Source organism: Sminthopsis crassicaudata, chromosome 1, assembly GCF_048593235.1.
Source record: "Sminthopsis crassicaudata isolate SCR6 chromosome 1, ASM4859323v1, whole genome shotgun sequence".
Taxonomy (NCBI): domain Eukaryota; kingdom Metazoa; phylum Chordata; class Mammalia; order Dasyuromorphia; family Dasyuridae; genus Sminthopsis; species Sminthopsis crassicaudata.
The window spans coordinates 716,560,663-716,576,213 of NC_133617.1; the positions used below are offsets into that span (position 1 = coordinate 716,560,663).

At 31.9% G+C, this 15,551-nt stretch overlaps 1 protein-coding gene across 1 annotated transcript in view; it reads right to left on the minus strand.

Moving 5' to 3' along the window:
• The window catches only part of CNTN6 (contactin 6), a 536,373-nt gene that overhangs the window by 214,446 nt on the left and 306,376 nt on the right, over nucleotides 1-15,551 (minus strand). The window contains exons 6-7 of the mRNA XM_074284067.1: nucleotides 4,936-5,139; nucleotides 3,471-3,573 (exon numbers count right to left, since the gene is read on the minus strand). Of these exons, the coding sequence (XP_074140168.1) occupies nucleotides 3,471-3,573; nucleotides 4,936-5,139 (307 nt within the window). The remainder of the gene's footprint in view (nucleotides 1-3,470; nucleotides 3,574-4,935; nucleotides 5,140-15,551) is intronic.

The window sequence follows — 15,551 nt, forward strand, 5'->3', positions numbered from 1 at the left end:
TTAATTGAGGAGATTCAAATATCATAAGCTTTTAATATTTGAGAAAGCTAAAAAGTAATAACAATTCATAAATATAAAGTTAGCTGTCCAGAATCCAGCGATTTAAAATTTTCATTTATCATTTTTGATGAATTAAACAAGCCACAAAAATTTATTTTATGCCAATACAATGCTATATAAAAAGAGAACATAGTCTTTCTAACTCACAAAAGATGTATCCAAATGAATTTTTATTTAATAAGTAATATTATTTGAAATTAATGATACATTCTTGTAATTGTATGACTCAGGTTACAGAGAAATTTTCTGATATTTAAGGGATCACTTGTTATTCCTAAATCTTAATGCAGCATTAATGAAGATATATATTTTTAAATCAAGAAATATTATCTGAAAGCAGATCTCTAAACTATAGGTTTCCATATTCCCTTTCCTTTGTCTTCATATATTTTTAGACATTTTGTATTTCAATTAGGTAATAAAATTAATATGAAATTATATTTAATGAACATTTTGATAAATCTACTATCAATGAGAAATTGTGCCTCAACCTACAACTTTGGGATTAAGTATCCAACTGAATGGTTTGTATGATATCAATATTTTCTGGATACTTTTCATTCAAATACAAAATCTACAATTGCATTAAGCACATTTATTTATCTGGTACTTGAAAAGAAGTACCAGAAAAAATGTATGTCACTAAGTAAAGGTGTATACCATAATGGTCATCCCATCAAATTAATAACTTAAATTAAGTTACTAGGGCAAATACTGCAAATATAAAATTACCTTACCTGAAAAAAAGAAGATTCTACCAGATTATTTTGAAAAGGTGTACAAATACTTTCAATAATTACAAACTATAGATTCCCATAAGTGTAATGTAAACATATATTGCATAAGCCTCAATATATTTATTTATCATGGAATAAAATATATCAGGATGCTTAATATTGTGAATATAATTAAGTAAAATGAAAAGATGTATGGTATTAATGATGACACACAAGGGCAAGTAGGTGACACTATGGATAGAGAACTTAGATTGTTTCAGGAAAACAGGAAAACATTAGTTAAAATCTGGTTTCAAGAAATTATTAGCTGTGCCATTCTGGGCAATCACTTTATTCTGTTTACTCCATCTCTTCATCTAGAAAATGATTTTGAGAAGAAAATGGCAAAGAACTTCAATTTCTTTGCAAAAAAATAATGAAATCACAAAGAACTGACAATACTGAAATGACTGAACAGCAGCAAGGAGAACAATATACAATACTGAGCATGTGTATGAGCTGTAAAAGAGGAAAGAGGGAATGGAATAAGCATTTATATAGCAACTACTATGTGCCAAGCACTATGCTAAAATATACCCTCATCTCCCACATACATATTAAATAATGGTCAAAGGATATGAGTAATTTTCAGATGAATAAATTAAAGATATCTATAGTCATATAAACATGTTCTAAATCACTATTGATTAGAGAAATGTACATTAAAACAATTCTGAGGTCCCACTACACACCTCTTAGATTGGCTAAGGTGACAGGAATAAATAATGGCAAATATTGGAGGAAATATGGGAAAACTGGGACACTAATGCATAACTGTTGGAGTTGCAAAAGTATAGAACCATTCTAGAGAACAATTTGGAAGTGTACCTAAAGGTGATAAAATTGTACATACTCTTTAATTAAGCAGTGTCATTACTTGATCTGTATACCAAAGAAATCATTAAAGAGGGAAAGGCATCCATATGTCCTAAAATGTTTTAGCAGCTCTTTTTCTGATAGTGAAGAATTAGAAAATATGCAGATGCCCATCACTTGGGGAATGGCTCAATAAGTTATGGTATATGAAAGTAAAAGAATATTATTGTATTATAAAAATGATCGGGTAGTTTTAGAAAGGCCTAGAAAGACTTGCATGATTAAATGTTGAATAGAACCAGGAAAACATTATATATAGCAACAGCAAGATTTTGTAATGATCAACTATGACAGATTGGTTCCTATTAGTGGTTCAGTGATTCAAGCAATCCAAATAAAGTTTGAATAGAAAACACCATATGCCTCAAGAGAAGGTACTATGAAAACTAATCATAAATCAATACATGCTATCTTCAGTTTTTCCCTTTTTCTTCATTTTGTTTTTTTTCTCTTGAGATTTTCCCTTTTGTTCTTATTTTCTCTCTTGACATGACTCTTAAGGAAATATGTAAAAAAAAAAAAGTACATGTACAAATAAAAAAAAAGTTTTTACATGTAACTAGGAAAAGTATTTTTAAAAAAATATGCACATGTGCATATGCATATGTGTAAGCATAATGCATACATATCATATACACATGTGTATACATGACTATAAACACATAAAACATATGTATGTGCACACAAATATGTGTATATACATATTCTCAATTGATTCTCAAAACAAGTTTGTGATATAGATGCTATTATTATCCTTATTTGCATAAATGACTTGCCCAGATTCACAACATAATTTTTAATTTTTTGAAACAAGATTTTCAAAATATATGATATGTCTGCAAGTATGTGTGTATGTGTGTGTGTGTGTGTGTGTGTGTGTGTGTGTGTATAATACAAGTCTATTATGTAGGGCAACTAGTTGGTCCACATAAGAGTGTTGGCCCTCTTCTTGAGTTCAAATCTACCTTTAGACACTAGCTATATGACCCTGTGACACTGAATCCTGGTTGCTTCAGTTTGCTTATCTGTAAACTGAATCAGAGAAAGAAATGTCAAGTCACTTCAGTGATTTTGCTTGTTCTGTATTTTTGCCAAGAAAACCCTTAGGTTTTGGAGACCTGAAGAGTCATATGTGACTGAAAATGACTGGCCAAGAAAAATATATTTATACTACTATTATAGTATAAAATTTAGCTTATCTAATTTGTATTATATATGTATATATATATGTATGTATATACATACATATATATATATATATATAATATGCATACATACTAACATGGATATAATTGTGTGTGTACTGATATACAGAAAGAAAAAAATCTTAATTGTAGAATATTACAAATATTTAGCTTCAATCAAAATACACTGCTTTTCTCAAGCATTTCTATCATATATATATTTATATATGTATGTTTTTGTCTTTATATATGCACATGAATACATGTATATATGTATACATTTGTGCGTATAGATATTTGTGTATATTTCAATGTATGTGTGTGTATTTAGAGTATAATTTCTGTCCATGTTTTCCTGAACCAATAGAATTTAAATTCCCTGAAAGTAGATATAGTCTTTTTTTCTCTTTTCATCTTTCTCTCTTAGCACAGTACTTATTAGACATTTAGTAATTTTTAAAAAATTAATGTATTTATCAAATCAGTTCTTCAATTTATTTAGAGATACAACTAGCTCAAAAAAGTTTTGATAAAACAGAAAATATAGAAATTAGGGGAAATAAAAGGGCCTTACTTTCCAAGAGCAAAACACTCCAATTTTACAGTTGAACCTTTCGCTGCTTGCACAGTTTCAGGAAAACGTACTTCAATCTTTGGTTCATACTCCCCCATCACACCTGTTAAACATCAAAACAGCTAGCACTCCATTTGTATCGCTCCTGGAGATCAGAACAGAAGTTTCATATGCAGTAAAATGTGAGTTTCATAACCTGAATATTTGGATTTCCAAATAAACAGATACTAGTTTGGGAATGTTTAATTTCTATCATCTCATTTTAAGGAGGGAAAGGAAGGAAGACTATAATGAAGGAAACAGGGATGGAAGGAAGGAAGCAAAAAAGAAAGGAACTTTCATGATATTCTGATTCAGTGGTCCAATAACTATCTATAGTTATATTATATTGAAGAGTTTTGTTCTTATGCACAATTAAATTTAAAATTCCTTGTGATTGTGAAGTGGAAATGAAGCTCTGTTGTCACAAAATGAATACTTTATTTGTTATTCTGACACAAAGTTTGCTGTATCTAATTTATTTATATTGTACTCTAAACTTGTATTTAAGGGAATAATGGGATATATGTAGTATATTAAATTGAATGGGGGCCACAAGGAAAAGTATAGATAGAAAAACCAAATTTAGTGAATAACTGTTACATGGGCTCTTGAGCTACCCCTTCCTTGAGAATGGACAAAATCTTCTTCTAACAGGAAAGGGGAATGAATTGTGGAAGAAGTGGGCCAATCACAGTTGCATTTTTAAAATTCTTTCTATTCACTAGCAATCACAAAATTCAATAAATGTGTTCTATAACAAAGGCAGTATGGAATGAGGAATCACAGCTTAGAATCAATGCTTATTATATTTCAGCTACTCCCTGTTCTTTCTAACTTCTTTGAAAACAGTGTGAGGGATTATAATTTCAGTGTAGGCTCTAATCACAAAATTTACCAATAGTTTCTCTAGTTCTGCATTTCCTACTGAGAACATTTAAGTAAGGAGGCAATTTAATGTTGTTATTTTTCCCCACTTCAATGACTCTCTTAGATTTCCTAGCTCTTTGATTCACATACCAGCCCTGACTTGACTTATAGTTATAAAATTTGTCAAAGTAGAGTTTAAGTGTATGTTTTTCTTAGAGTAATCAAAAATCTGAACAATTGTTTTTAATTTAATTAATTTAATTTAATTAATTTAACAATTTCTTTTAATTTTTTTCTTCCTTTGGTAGATAGTTATTTAATTTGTCTTTGTTTTTTGTTCTTTGCAAAATATACATTCATGGACCTTGAATATGAACTTATTTTTTTTTCCCTTTTAACTGGCTAAATGTCTTTGCTATAAGAAAAGGAGGAAAGCACAGAAAGGAAAAGATGGTACATAAAGGACTTTGATTTGTGACCTGTTTATGTTTATTTTTTTTCTTCCATGGGAACTTTAATTTTCCAAAGTTCTAATTAAAAATGTTTATGATCTTACCATCATTACGCAGCACTAATGGAGTAGGTGGCCCTTGGATACGTTTTTGGGCTTCCATGTTTGTTACAAAGCAAGTGTAATTTCCCACATCTGATAGCTCCACTTTTGCAATATATAGGTTTCCTGTTTCTTGAGAGATAAATCTCCGGCTATCCTCCTGGACAGGTAAGGGATGATCATTGAAGGTCCAAGCATAATATACATCTGAAAAATAGGAATCATCTATATCATCTAGCAGAGCTTATTGAAAAAAAAAATTAGTCTCCAACAGATGTTTTTTAAATTATTTACAATATCTATTTTTAACACTCTTTATATTCTCTGCCTTATCTCTCCATATCTTTATTCTAGATAGTAGTCAACAAGGGCTAGGGGAGAGAAGCCTGGTATATTTAGGAGAAATGGGACTAAAAATGTTTTAATTGCCATATTACTAATAATATTGTATTATGATATATTAATAATAATATATTGTCATAATATTAATAGGCAAACTTCCTTTATGATTACATTTCAGCATTTAATATTTAATTTTTAGAGTTATGTGTAATTTTTGGGACACTGAAATGTTAAGTTGGTTGGAAAGTCAAACAGTCACTATGTGTCTGAAGAAGGACTTGACACTATGTTTTCTTCAGACTGAAAATATATCTCAATCCACTGAATCATTTCATCTTGGGTGCTTAATATATCTTTGCTTATTAACTGAGAGTAGGAAGGTGACAGCAAGAGGGGAAAAGTGTAAAATAAATTCAGAGAAAATGAAATCTGAAGCCAGAGATAGATGAAAAAGATTGTAAATATTTAAATTTCAATTTAAATTAGCTACTTACATATATTCTAAAAGGTTTTTGAAGTAACTCAATAAAATCTGAATACCCATTGTAATATCCATTAATATTGGTATTAATCATGCAAAAATCAATTTAGCTCACAACCTGAAGAATAAGTTCTCGCTAGGGAAAGTAGAAATGAAGAAAGGAAATTAATATGTCATCATAAGATTTATGTGAGATAGAATCATGAAGGTACTAATGGACATAACCAGATATAAGAACATATAACCAAATATCAGAATATAATCAGAAAACAGAAAATAAATTATAATTAGTTTTCCAAAGCCTCTAAGATAAAAAATTATTTGTGGATGACTTGTGATATATCTTATGGTGTCTCAAAAATTAAACTTAATAACTTACAAATAATTTTAAGAAATGAAAAGAATAAAAGTGATCTAAGAAATTAATGTCACTGCAAATAAAGCTATCCAATAGATTAAAAAGAAAATAAGGATCATGAACACATTTTACTGATACATAATCAGAAATAAAACTTTATCATAACTATATAAGAATTATGCAAAGAAGTATACATTCTTATTATATCAATAGTTATAGGGAGGAAATTGATAAAACATAACATCACTCCATTGAAAACATTAGAAGGCATAGGAATAAATTGAACTTTTATTAATATAATAAGTAGAGTGCATCTAAAAAAAATCAGTGAGTGTCTATGTAACAATGACAAATTTGAAGTCTTCTCAATAAGTGAAGGGTAAAACAAAGATGTCCATTTTTATCATTATTTAATTTTGAACTAAAATGCTACCATACCTGTCAGACAAAAAAGAAGGCATATAGGCAATGGGGAAACAAAAATACCAGTCTGAGGAGGGTATGATATTATACACAAATAAACCTAGAGAAATAACTAAGGATTAGTTGAAACAATTATCAACTTTAGCAAAGTTCAGAGTAAAATAAACCCACAAAAATCATCAATATTTTTGTTAGAGAAAAAAAAAAACAACAAAGAGATAGAGAAAGAAATTGTTTAAAATAACTGTAGACTATAAAATTATTGAGTGTACTTAATAAAACAAAACCAGAAACTATATGAACACAAATACAAAATGTTTCTCACAGAAATAAAAAAATATCTAAACATGGAGAAATATTAATTGTTCATCATAGATAGACAGAGGCAATTTAATAATATATGATAATTTTACCTAAATTAATTTATTTAGTGCTATACCAATTAAACTATCAAATAATTATTTTATAAAGCTGAAACATAGTAATGAAATCAATATAGAAGAAAAAAGAGATGAAGATTATCAAGGTAAGTAAAATAAAAAAAAATGTGAAAGAAGGTAGACAGAGTAACAGAATTCAAATTATACTACAAAACAGTAATCATGAAAATATTCTACTACTGGTTTAAGAAATGAGTGGTGGATCAGAGGAAGAGAATATAAACATGATGCACATAATTAATGACCATAATAATATAATGTTTATAAACTTCTAAATCCAACTTTTGAGGCAAAATCTCACCATTTGAATAAAAATGTTTTTTGGGAAAACTAGAAAACAATTTGGCAGAAATTAGGCAAACTCCAATCCCTCTCCTCTACATAGCTGCCAAGTATATGTCTGAAACTGCTATTCTCCTATTCCAGTGGTTTTCTCCTTGAACTAAGAAAGAAAGAAACATAGATCTTTTTATCATTTAAATCCTTCACAGCTTTACTTACAACAAAACTTTCTAGATTAATTAGATATTATTCTTCTATTCATACTCTACAATCTTGCCAAATAAAAACTAAATCCGGGGCAGCTAGGTGGCTCAGTGGATAGAGCACTAGCCTTGAATTCAAGAGGACCCGAGTTCAAATCTGGTCTCAGACATTTAACACTTCCTAGCTGTGTGACCCTGGGCAAGTCACTTCACCCCAGCCTCAGGAAAAAAAAAAACTGAATCCATATATATATATACACACACACACATATATATATATATATATATATATATATATATATATATATATATATATATATATATATATATATATATATATATATATATATATGTATATATATGACAGAGAGAGGGAGAGCAAAGCTAATATGGAAGAGAAAAAACATGCCTTCATCTGAACTCTCACTAACATCCCCAGATTTAATACCAATCCAGTTTGAAAACTCATTTTGCAATGACAGAACCCACAAATATTTGGAATGTAACAAATTTCCAGTAGAAAATACTTTGGAAGTACTTCAGAAAAAGTCTGTTTCAATTAGGCATGGGGGAGGCAACCACAGGCAGGCACATTGCAGATACCCACAATAGTGTGGGATCTGTATACCAGGGAATGTGCCCTGAGGAATCAACATTAATATTGGCTACTCTGTCCTAGTTATAAACCAGGGTATTAGTATATTAGCTGTGAGACATCCAATACAAATACAAGAGGCAAATAATGAGCCTCTGAACTCCAGAATAACTTGGGACAGGCCTATCCAGTACCAGAAGTCAGCAGCACCAAGTTAGTACAGCCACTGTGGCCTGTAGGGGAAGCTTGGGCAATTTCATCTTTGCCCTAAAAGCTGACCTCAACTTTTTTTTTTTTTTTTTTTTTTTTTTTTTTTTTTAATGAGGCAAAAAAGAAAAAAAAAAAAAAAAAGAACTCTGATTACAAACAGTTTTTTATGGGGAAAGAGAAGAACAGACCTCAAACCCTGAAGACAATAAAAGCAAATCATCTCCAAATGAAGCCCCAAAGATGATATTGGTTGCCATCTCAAAAGGTTTTCTTCAAAGAACTCAAAAAGGATCTTGAAAGAGAGTTAGAAGAAAAATGGGTAAAGGAAATGAGAACGCTGCAGGAAATTTGGAAAAGAAAACACAGCTTATCTGAAGAAAACTCCTTATAAACAGATTTAGTGAAATGGAAAAAGCATACATATATTAATTGGGTTTTGTCCTTCATTTTCAAAGAGGACCAAAATGACATTACTATGTTAGAATCAAGTTGTCAAGTTACATTGTGCCTGAGTGAGGCTGCTCAGATAAATATGAGCTTGGAATGCTCTGCTATAGGTCATACACAAATAGTTCATATAAATATTTGGGGTAGCTTCTAAATATGTGTGTATGTACATATGTCTATTTTTATATTTAACTTATTTACAATGAGAATAGGTTTTCAGAAATACCAGCTCTTTTCCCCATCTAATTCCTCACTTTTCATATATATAGCAAAATTATTATTTTACCTTTTTCCTATAGAAATGTGCTTTTTTGAGTTACGTCAAACTCAGCTCTACCACAATCTTTCATTTTGCCTAGCCAATTATGAGTATCATTCTTAGACATATGATTTACAATTTCAGGTACAAAACTTCAATATTCTGTCCTTATTGACTCCCTTGAGATTAGTCTTTGATGCTGGCAGTTATATATTAATTGTTCTATTTAGTTCAGGTTTGTTTGGGACAAAGTACTGAAAATCTGAGAGTTCAATAAATATAACATTCTTTACTGAATATTATATTTAATTTTCTGGATATAACATTTTAAGGTGCAATTCCAGTTCTTTTTTATTGCTACATAGTTTTCTAGGACCTGAGATCTTTTACTGTAGCTACTGACAAATTATGTACCATTATAATTGTAGCTCCAGCATATTTGAATTGCTTTGCTACGGTTGTTGTTGTTGTTTGTAAAAAATGTGTCTTCCTTCTGGGGGTTTCTGAAATTAGTATTGATGTTCCCATATATTTCCCTTTTAGGATATCTGTGAGGTGGGGATAGTTGGATTTTTTCTATCACCCTCTTATTCTCTCACTTCAGGACAATTTTTAAAAAGTATTTCTTCTATTATTGTATCAATTTTTTTTGGTTAAAGCTTTTAGGTAGTCCAATTATTCCTATGTTTTATGTTCTTAATATGTTTTCCAGATCTGTTGTATTTCTTATGTTTCATATTCTCTTCCATTTCTTCATTATATTTTGTTTGTTATTTCTTAGTCTCATAACTTCACTGGCTTCCCCTCATCAATTCTCATTTTCAAAGAGTCATTTTCTTTTTTATTTAAGATTCTGGATCTTCTTTTCTAGTTGGTTGACTTTCTTTTAATAATCTTCTTGTTTTTCCTGACTAATTCTTTCTGTTGTGCTGTATCATTTTTTAAAAATAAGAATTTATTAATGCAATCCCTTCTAGTCCTTGGGTTGTGGTTTATTTTGCTTTCCCCTCTAGCCTGGAATCAATAACCCAAAACTCCATCCTCTGTAAATGCCTGCAGGCCAGCAGAGTTCCTGTCCCACTGCTTCTGCACTACTTCTTTTTTATACAGGCCAAGTCTCTGCAGCACAGTGCAGTCTGGTATTCCTTGTCAGTAAATATTCCCCTAATTTTCCAAGACTCAGACCCTGGACTCCTTATACCATTAAAGAGAAGAAAATCCCTGTGATTCCTTCTCAGTCTACCTCTGACCCCAGGTAGCTCCTGAGCTCTCAATTTGCTCTATCAGTAGAGCTAGCTTGGTGGTGTTTGTGCTTCACAGGGGCCAGACCTTGGTCTTGAGTTTTTTTCTTCAGATCATCTCCTCCCAAGAGAATGTTGTGTTTTGTTCCAAGTCTTATTTGTTTTTCACTGATATACATTCATTCTGAGAAGCAATTTTGCTTTGTTTATGGGGGGAATCATACTCTGGGGAGTAGGTTTTGATTTAACACAATGCCACAATGAATAGGAATACCAGCCCTGGAGTCAGGTGAACCTGAGTTCAAATCCGATGTCAGACACTTAACACTAGCTGTGTGAGCCTGCAATTGCCTTGTAAAAAAGTGTCTTGTTAAAAAAGCTATCTGAAAATTGAACAGATGGGCTTTAGTGAATTCCAAAGTGAGATGGGGAGAATCACTATTCCCTGAATCTGAGCTTAGTTTTTCCTCTGATGCTGCTCACTGCATGACCCTCTCAATTTTCCAGCATCTCAGTTTTCTCTCCTGAAAAATGAGAGAGCTTTATAGGTAAACCTCTATACCAATTTAAGCTTTATATCTCTCTGCATATAAGATCCTATATCTTTCTTGATTGAGGAATCAAACTTCCTTTCACCAGGACAATGTCAAGAGATTTCTTTTTTTTTTTTTTTTTTTTTTATTTTTTATTATTATATATATATATTTTATAATATTATCCCTTGTATTCATTTTTCCAAATTGCCCCCCCTCCCTCTATTCCCTCCCCCCGACGACAGGCAATACCATACATTTTACATGTGTTACAATATAGTCTAGGTACAATACATGTGTGTGAATATCATTTTCTTGTTGCACAATAAACATTAGAATCCGAAGGTACATGCAACCTGGGCCGACAGATATTAGTGCTAACAATTTACATTCGCTTCCCAGTGTTCCTTCTCTGGGTATAGTTATTTCTGTCCATCATTGATCAACTGGAAGTGAGTTGGATCTTCTTTATGTTGAAGATTTCCACTTCCATCAGAATACATCCTCATACAGTATTGTTGTTGAAGTATACAGTGATCTTCTGGTTCTGCTCATTTCACTCAGCATCAGTTGACCTAAGTCTCTCCAGGCCTCTCTGTATTCCTCCTGCTGGTCATTTCTTACAGAGCAATAATATTCCATAACCTTCATATACCACAATTTACCCAACCATTCTCCAACTGATGGACATCCATTCATCTTCCAGTTTCTAGCTACAACAAAAAGAGCTGCTACAAACATTTTGGCACACATATGTCTCTTTCCGCTCTTTAGTATTTCTTTGGGATATAATCCCAGTAGTAGCGCTACTGGGTCAAAGGGTATGCACAGTTTGATAACTTTTTGGGCATAATTCCAGATTGCGCTCCAGAATGGCTGGATTCTTTCACAACTCCACCAGCAATGTATCAGTGTCCCAATTTCCCCACATCCCCTCCAACATTTGTCATTATTTGTTCCTGTCATCTTAGCCAATCTGACAGGTGTGTAGTGGTATCTCAGAGTGGTCTTAATTTGCATTTCTCTGATCAGTAGTGATTTGGAACACTCTTTCATGTGAGTGGATATAGTTTCAATTTCTTCCTCTGAGAATTGTCTGTTCATATCCTTTGACCATTTATCAATTGGAGAATGGTTCGGTTTCTTATAAATTATGGTCAGTTCTCTATATATTTTGGAAATGAGACCTTTGTCAGAACCTTTGTTTTTAAAAATATTTTCCCAATTTGTTACTTCCCTTCTAATCTTGTTTGCATTAGTATTATTTGTACAGAAACTTTTTAGTTTGATGTAATCAAAATCTTCTATTTTGTGATCAATAATGATCTCTAGTTCTCCTCTGGTCATAAATTCCTTCCTCCTCCACAAGTCTGAGAGGTAGATTATCCTCTGTTCCTCTAATCTATTTATTATCTCCCTCTTTATGCCTAAATCATGGACCCATTTTGATCTTATCTTGATATATGGTGTTAAGTGTGGATCCATATCTAATTTCTGCCATACTAATTTCCAGTTTTCCCAACAGTTTTTTCCGAATAATGAATTTTTATCCCTAATGTTGGAATCTTTGGGTTTGTCAAAGATTAGATTGCTATAGATGTACCCTTTTTTGTCCTTTGTATCTAATCTGTTCCACTGATCTACCGGTCTATTTCTTAGCCAATACCAAATGGTTTTGGTGACTGCTGCTATATAATATAGCTTTAGATCAGGTACACTTAGACCACCTTCCTCTGAGTTTTTTTTCATTAGTTCCCTTGCAATTCTTGACCTTTTATTCTTCCATATGAATTTTGTTGTTATTTTTTCTAGGTCATTAAAATAGTTTCTTGGGAGTCTGATTGGTATAGCACTAAATAAATAGATTAGTTTGGGGAGTATTGTCATCTTTATTATATTCGCTCGGCCTATCCAAGAGCACTGAATGTCTTTCCAATTATTTAAATCTGATTTTATTTTTGTGGCAAGTGTTTTGTAATTCTTCTCATATAATTCCTGACTTTTCTTTGGTAGATGGATTCCCAAATATTTTATACTCTCAACATTTGTTTGGAATGGAATTTCTCTTTGTATCTCTTGCTGTTGCATTTTGTTAGTGATATATAAAAATGCCGAGGATTTATGTGGATTTATTTTGTATCCTGCCACTTTGCTGAAATTTTGAATTATTTCTAGTAGCTTTTTAGCAGAGTCTTTGGGGTTCTCTAAGTATACCATCATGTCATCTGCAAAAAGTGATAGTTTAATTTCCTCATTTCCTACTCTAATTCCTTGAATCTCTTTCTCGGCTCTTATTGCCGAGGCTAGCGTTTCTAGTACTATATTGAATAGTAATGGTGATAGTGGGCAACCTTGTTTCACTCCTGATCTTACTGGGAAAGGTTGCAGTTTATTTCTATTGCATATTATGCTTACTGACGGTCTTAAATATATACTCCTGATTATTCTAAGGAATAATCCATTTATTCCTATACTCTCAAGAGTTTTTAGTAGGAATGGATGTTGGATTTTGTCAAATGCTTTTTCTGCATCTATTGAGATGATCATATGGTTCTTATTAATTTGATTATTAATATGGTCAATTATATTAATAGTTTTCCTAATATTAAACCAGCCCTGCATTCCTGGAATAAATCCTACTTGATCATAGTGTATTATCTTGGAGATGATTTTCTGAAGTCTTTTTGCTAATATCTTATTTAAGATTTTAGCATCAATATTCATTAAGGAGATTGGTCTATAATTTTCTTTCTCAGTTTTCGATCTACCAGGTTTAGGTATCAGTACCATGTCTGTGTCATAAAAGGAATTTGGTAGGACTCCTTCATCCCCTATTTTTTCAAATAATTTATATAACATTGGGGCTAATTGTTCTTTAAATGTTTGGTAGAATTCACATGTGAATCCATCTGGCCCTGGGGATTTTTTCCTGGGGAGTTGATTAATAGCTTGTTCTATTTCTTTTTCTGAAATGGGACTATTTAAGCAATTTATCTCCTCCTCTGTTAATCTAGGGAGCCTATATTTTTGGAGGAAGTCATCCATTTCACTTAAGTTATCAAATTTATTGGCATAAAGTTGGGCAAAGTAACTCCTTATTATTTCTCTAATTTCCTCTTCATTGGTGGAAAGATCCCCCTTTTCATTTGTAAGACTATCAATTTGATTTTCCTCTTTCTTTTTTTTGATCAAATTTACCAAAGGTTTATCTATTTTATTGGCTTTTTCATAAAACCAACTCTTGGTTTTATTTATTAATTCAATAGTTTTTTTACTTTCAATTTTATTGATTTCTCCTTTTAATTTTTGTATTTCGAGTTTAATTTTTGGTTGGGGGTTTACAATTTGGTCTTTTTCTAGCCTTTTAAGTTGTAAGCCCAATTCGTTAATCTTCTCTTTCTCAATTTTCTTCAAATAAGCCTCTAAAGATATAAAATTTCCCCTTATTACTGCTTTAGCTGCATCCCAAAGATTTTGATATGATGTCTCATCATTATCATTATCTTGGGTGAAATTATTAATTGTTTCTATAATTTGCTCTTTCACCCAGTCATTCTTTAAGATGAGATTATTCAGTTTCCAATTACTTTTTGGTCTATTTACCCCTAACTTTTTACTGAATGTAGCTTTTATTGCATTGTGATCTGAGAAGAAGGCATTTATTATTTCTGCCTTCCTACATTTAATTTTGAGATCTTTATGTCCTAGTATATGGTCAATTTTTGTATAGGATCCATGAACTGCTGAGAAGAAAGTATATTCCTTCCTATTGCCATTCAGTTTTCTCCAAAGGTCTATCATACCTAGTTTTTCTAATGTTCTATTTACTTTTTTAATTTCTTTCTTGTTTGTTTTGTGGTTTGATTTGTCTAAATCTGAGAGTGCAAGGTTGAGATCTCCCACTATTATAGTTTTACTGTCTATTTCTTCTTGCAGTTCTCCTAACTTTTCCTTTAGAAAGTTAGATGCTATACCACTTGGTGCATATATGTTTAGTATTGATATGGCTTCATTATTTATGCTACCTTTCAGCAGGATATAGTTTCCTTCCTTATCTTTTTTAACAAGATCTACTTCTGCTTTTGCTTGATCTGAGATAAGGATAGCTACCCCTGCTTTTTTGGCTGTACCTGAAGCATAATAGGCTCTGTTCTAACCTTTTACCTTTACTCTGTATGTATCTCCCTGCTTTAAGTGTGTTTCCTGTAGGCAACATATTGTAGGGTTCTGCTTTTTGATCCAATCTGCTATCCGTCTCCGTTTGATGGGATCGTTCATCCCATTTACATTTACAGTTAAAATTACTAATTCTGTATTTCCTGCCATCGTATTATCCCCAGCTTATGCTTTTTTCCCTTGACCCCCCTGACCCCCCTCCCCGATATTTAATTTACAGACCCCCCTTGTGCCGCACAACCCTCCCTCTTTTTTTTTTTGGATCCCTCCCCCCTCCCTCCAAGTCCCTTCACTTATTCTCCTTTTCCTTTTCCCTTTTCCTCTCCCCCCTTTTAATGAGGTGAGAGAAAATTCTCTGAAAAACAAATATGTTAATTATTTACTCTTTGAGCCTCTTCTGATGAGAGTAAGATTCACACAATGATTCTCCCCCTCACTAAGTTCCCTCAGATATGGTGTATTTTCTATGTCTCTTCCTGGGATGTAGTTTCCCTCTTTTTATCATTCCTTCCACTTTTTCTGAAACGACCTCCTTCCCTTTACTACACCCCCCTTTTTTTCTTTTATATCAGTAAAATCAAATTATCCTTGAGTATTTTTTATATACCCACAACAGAGTTACAGTTCTC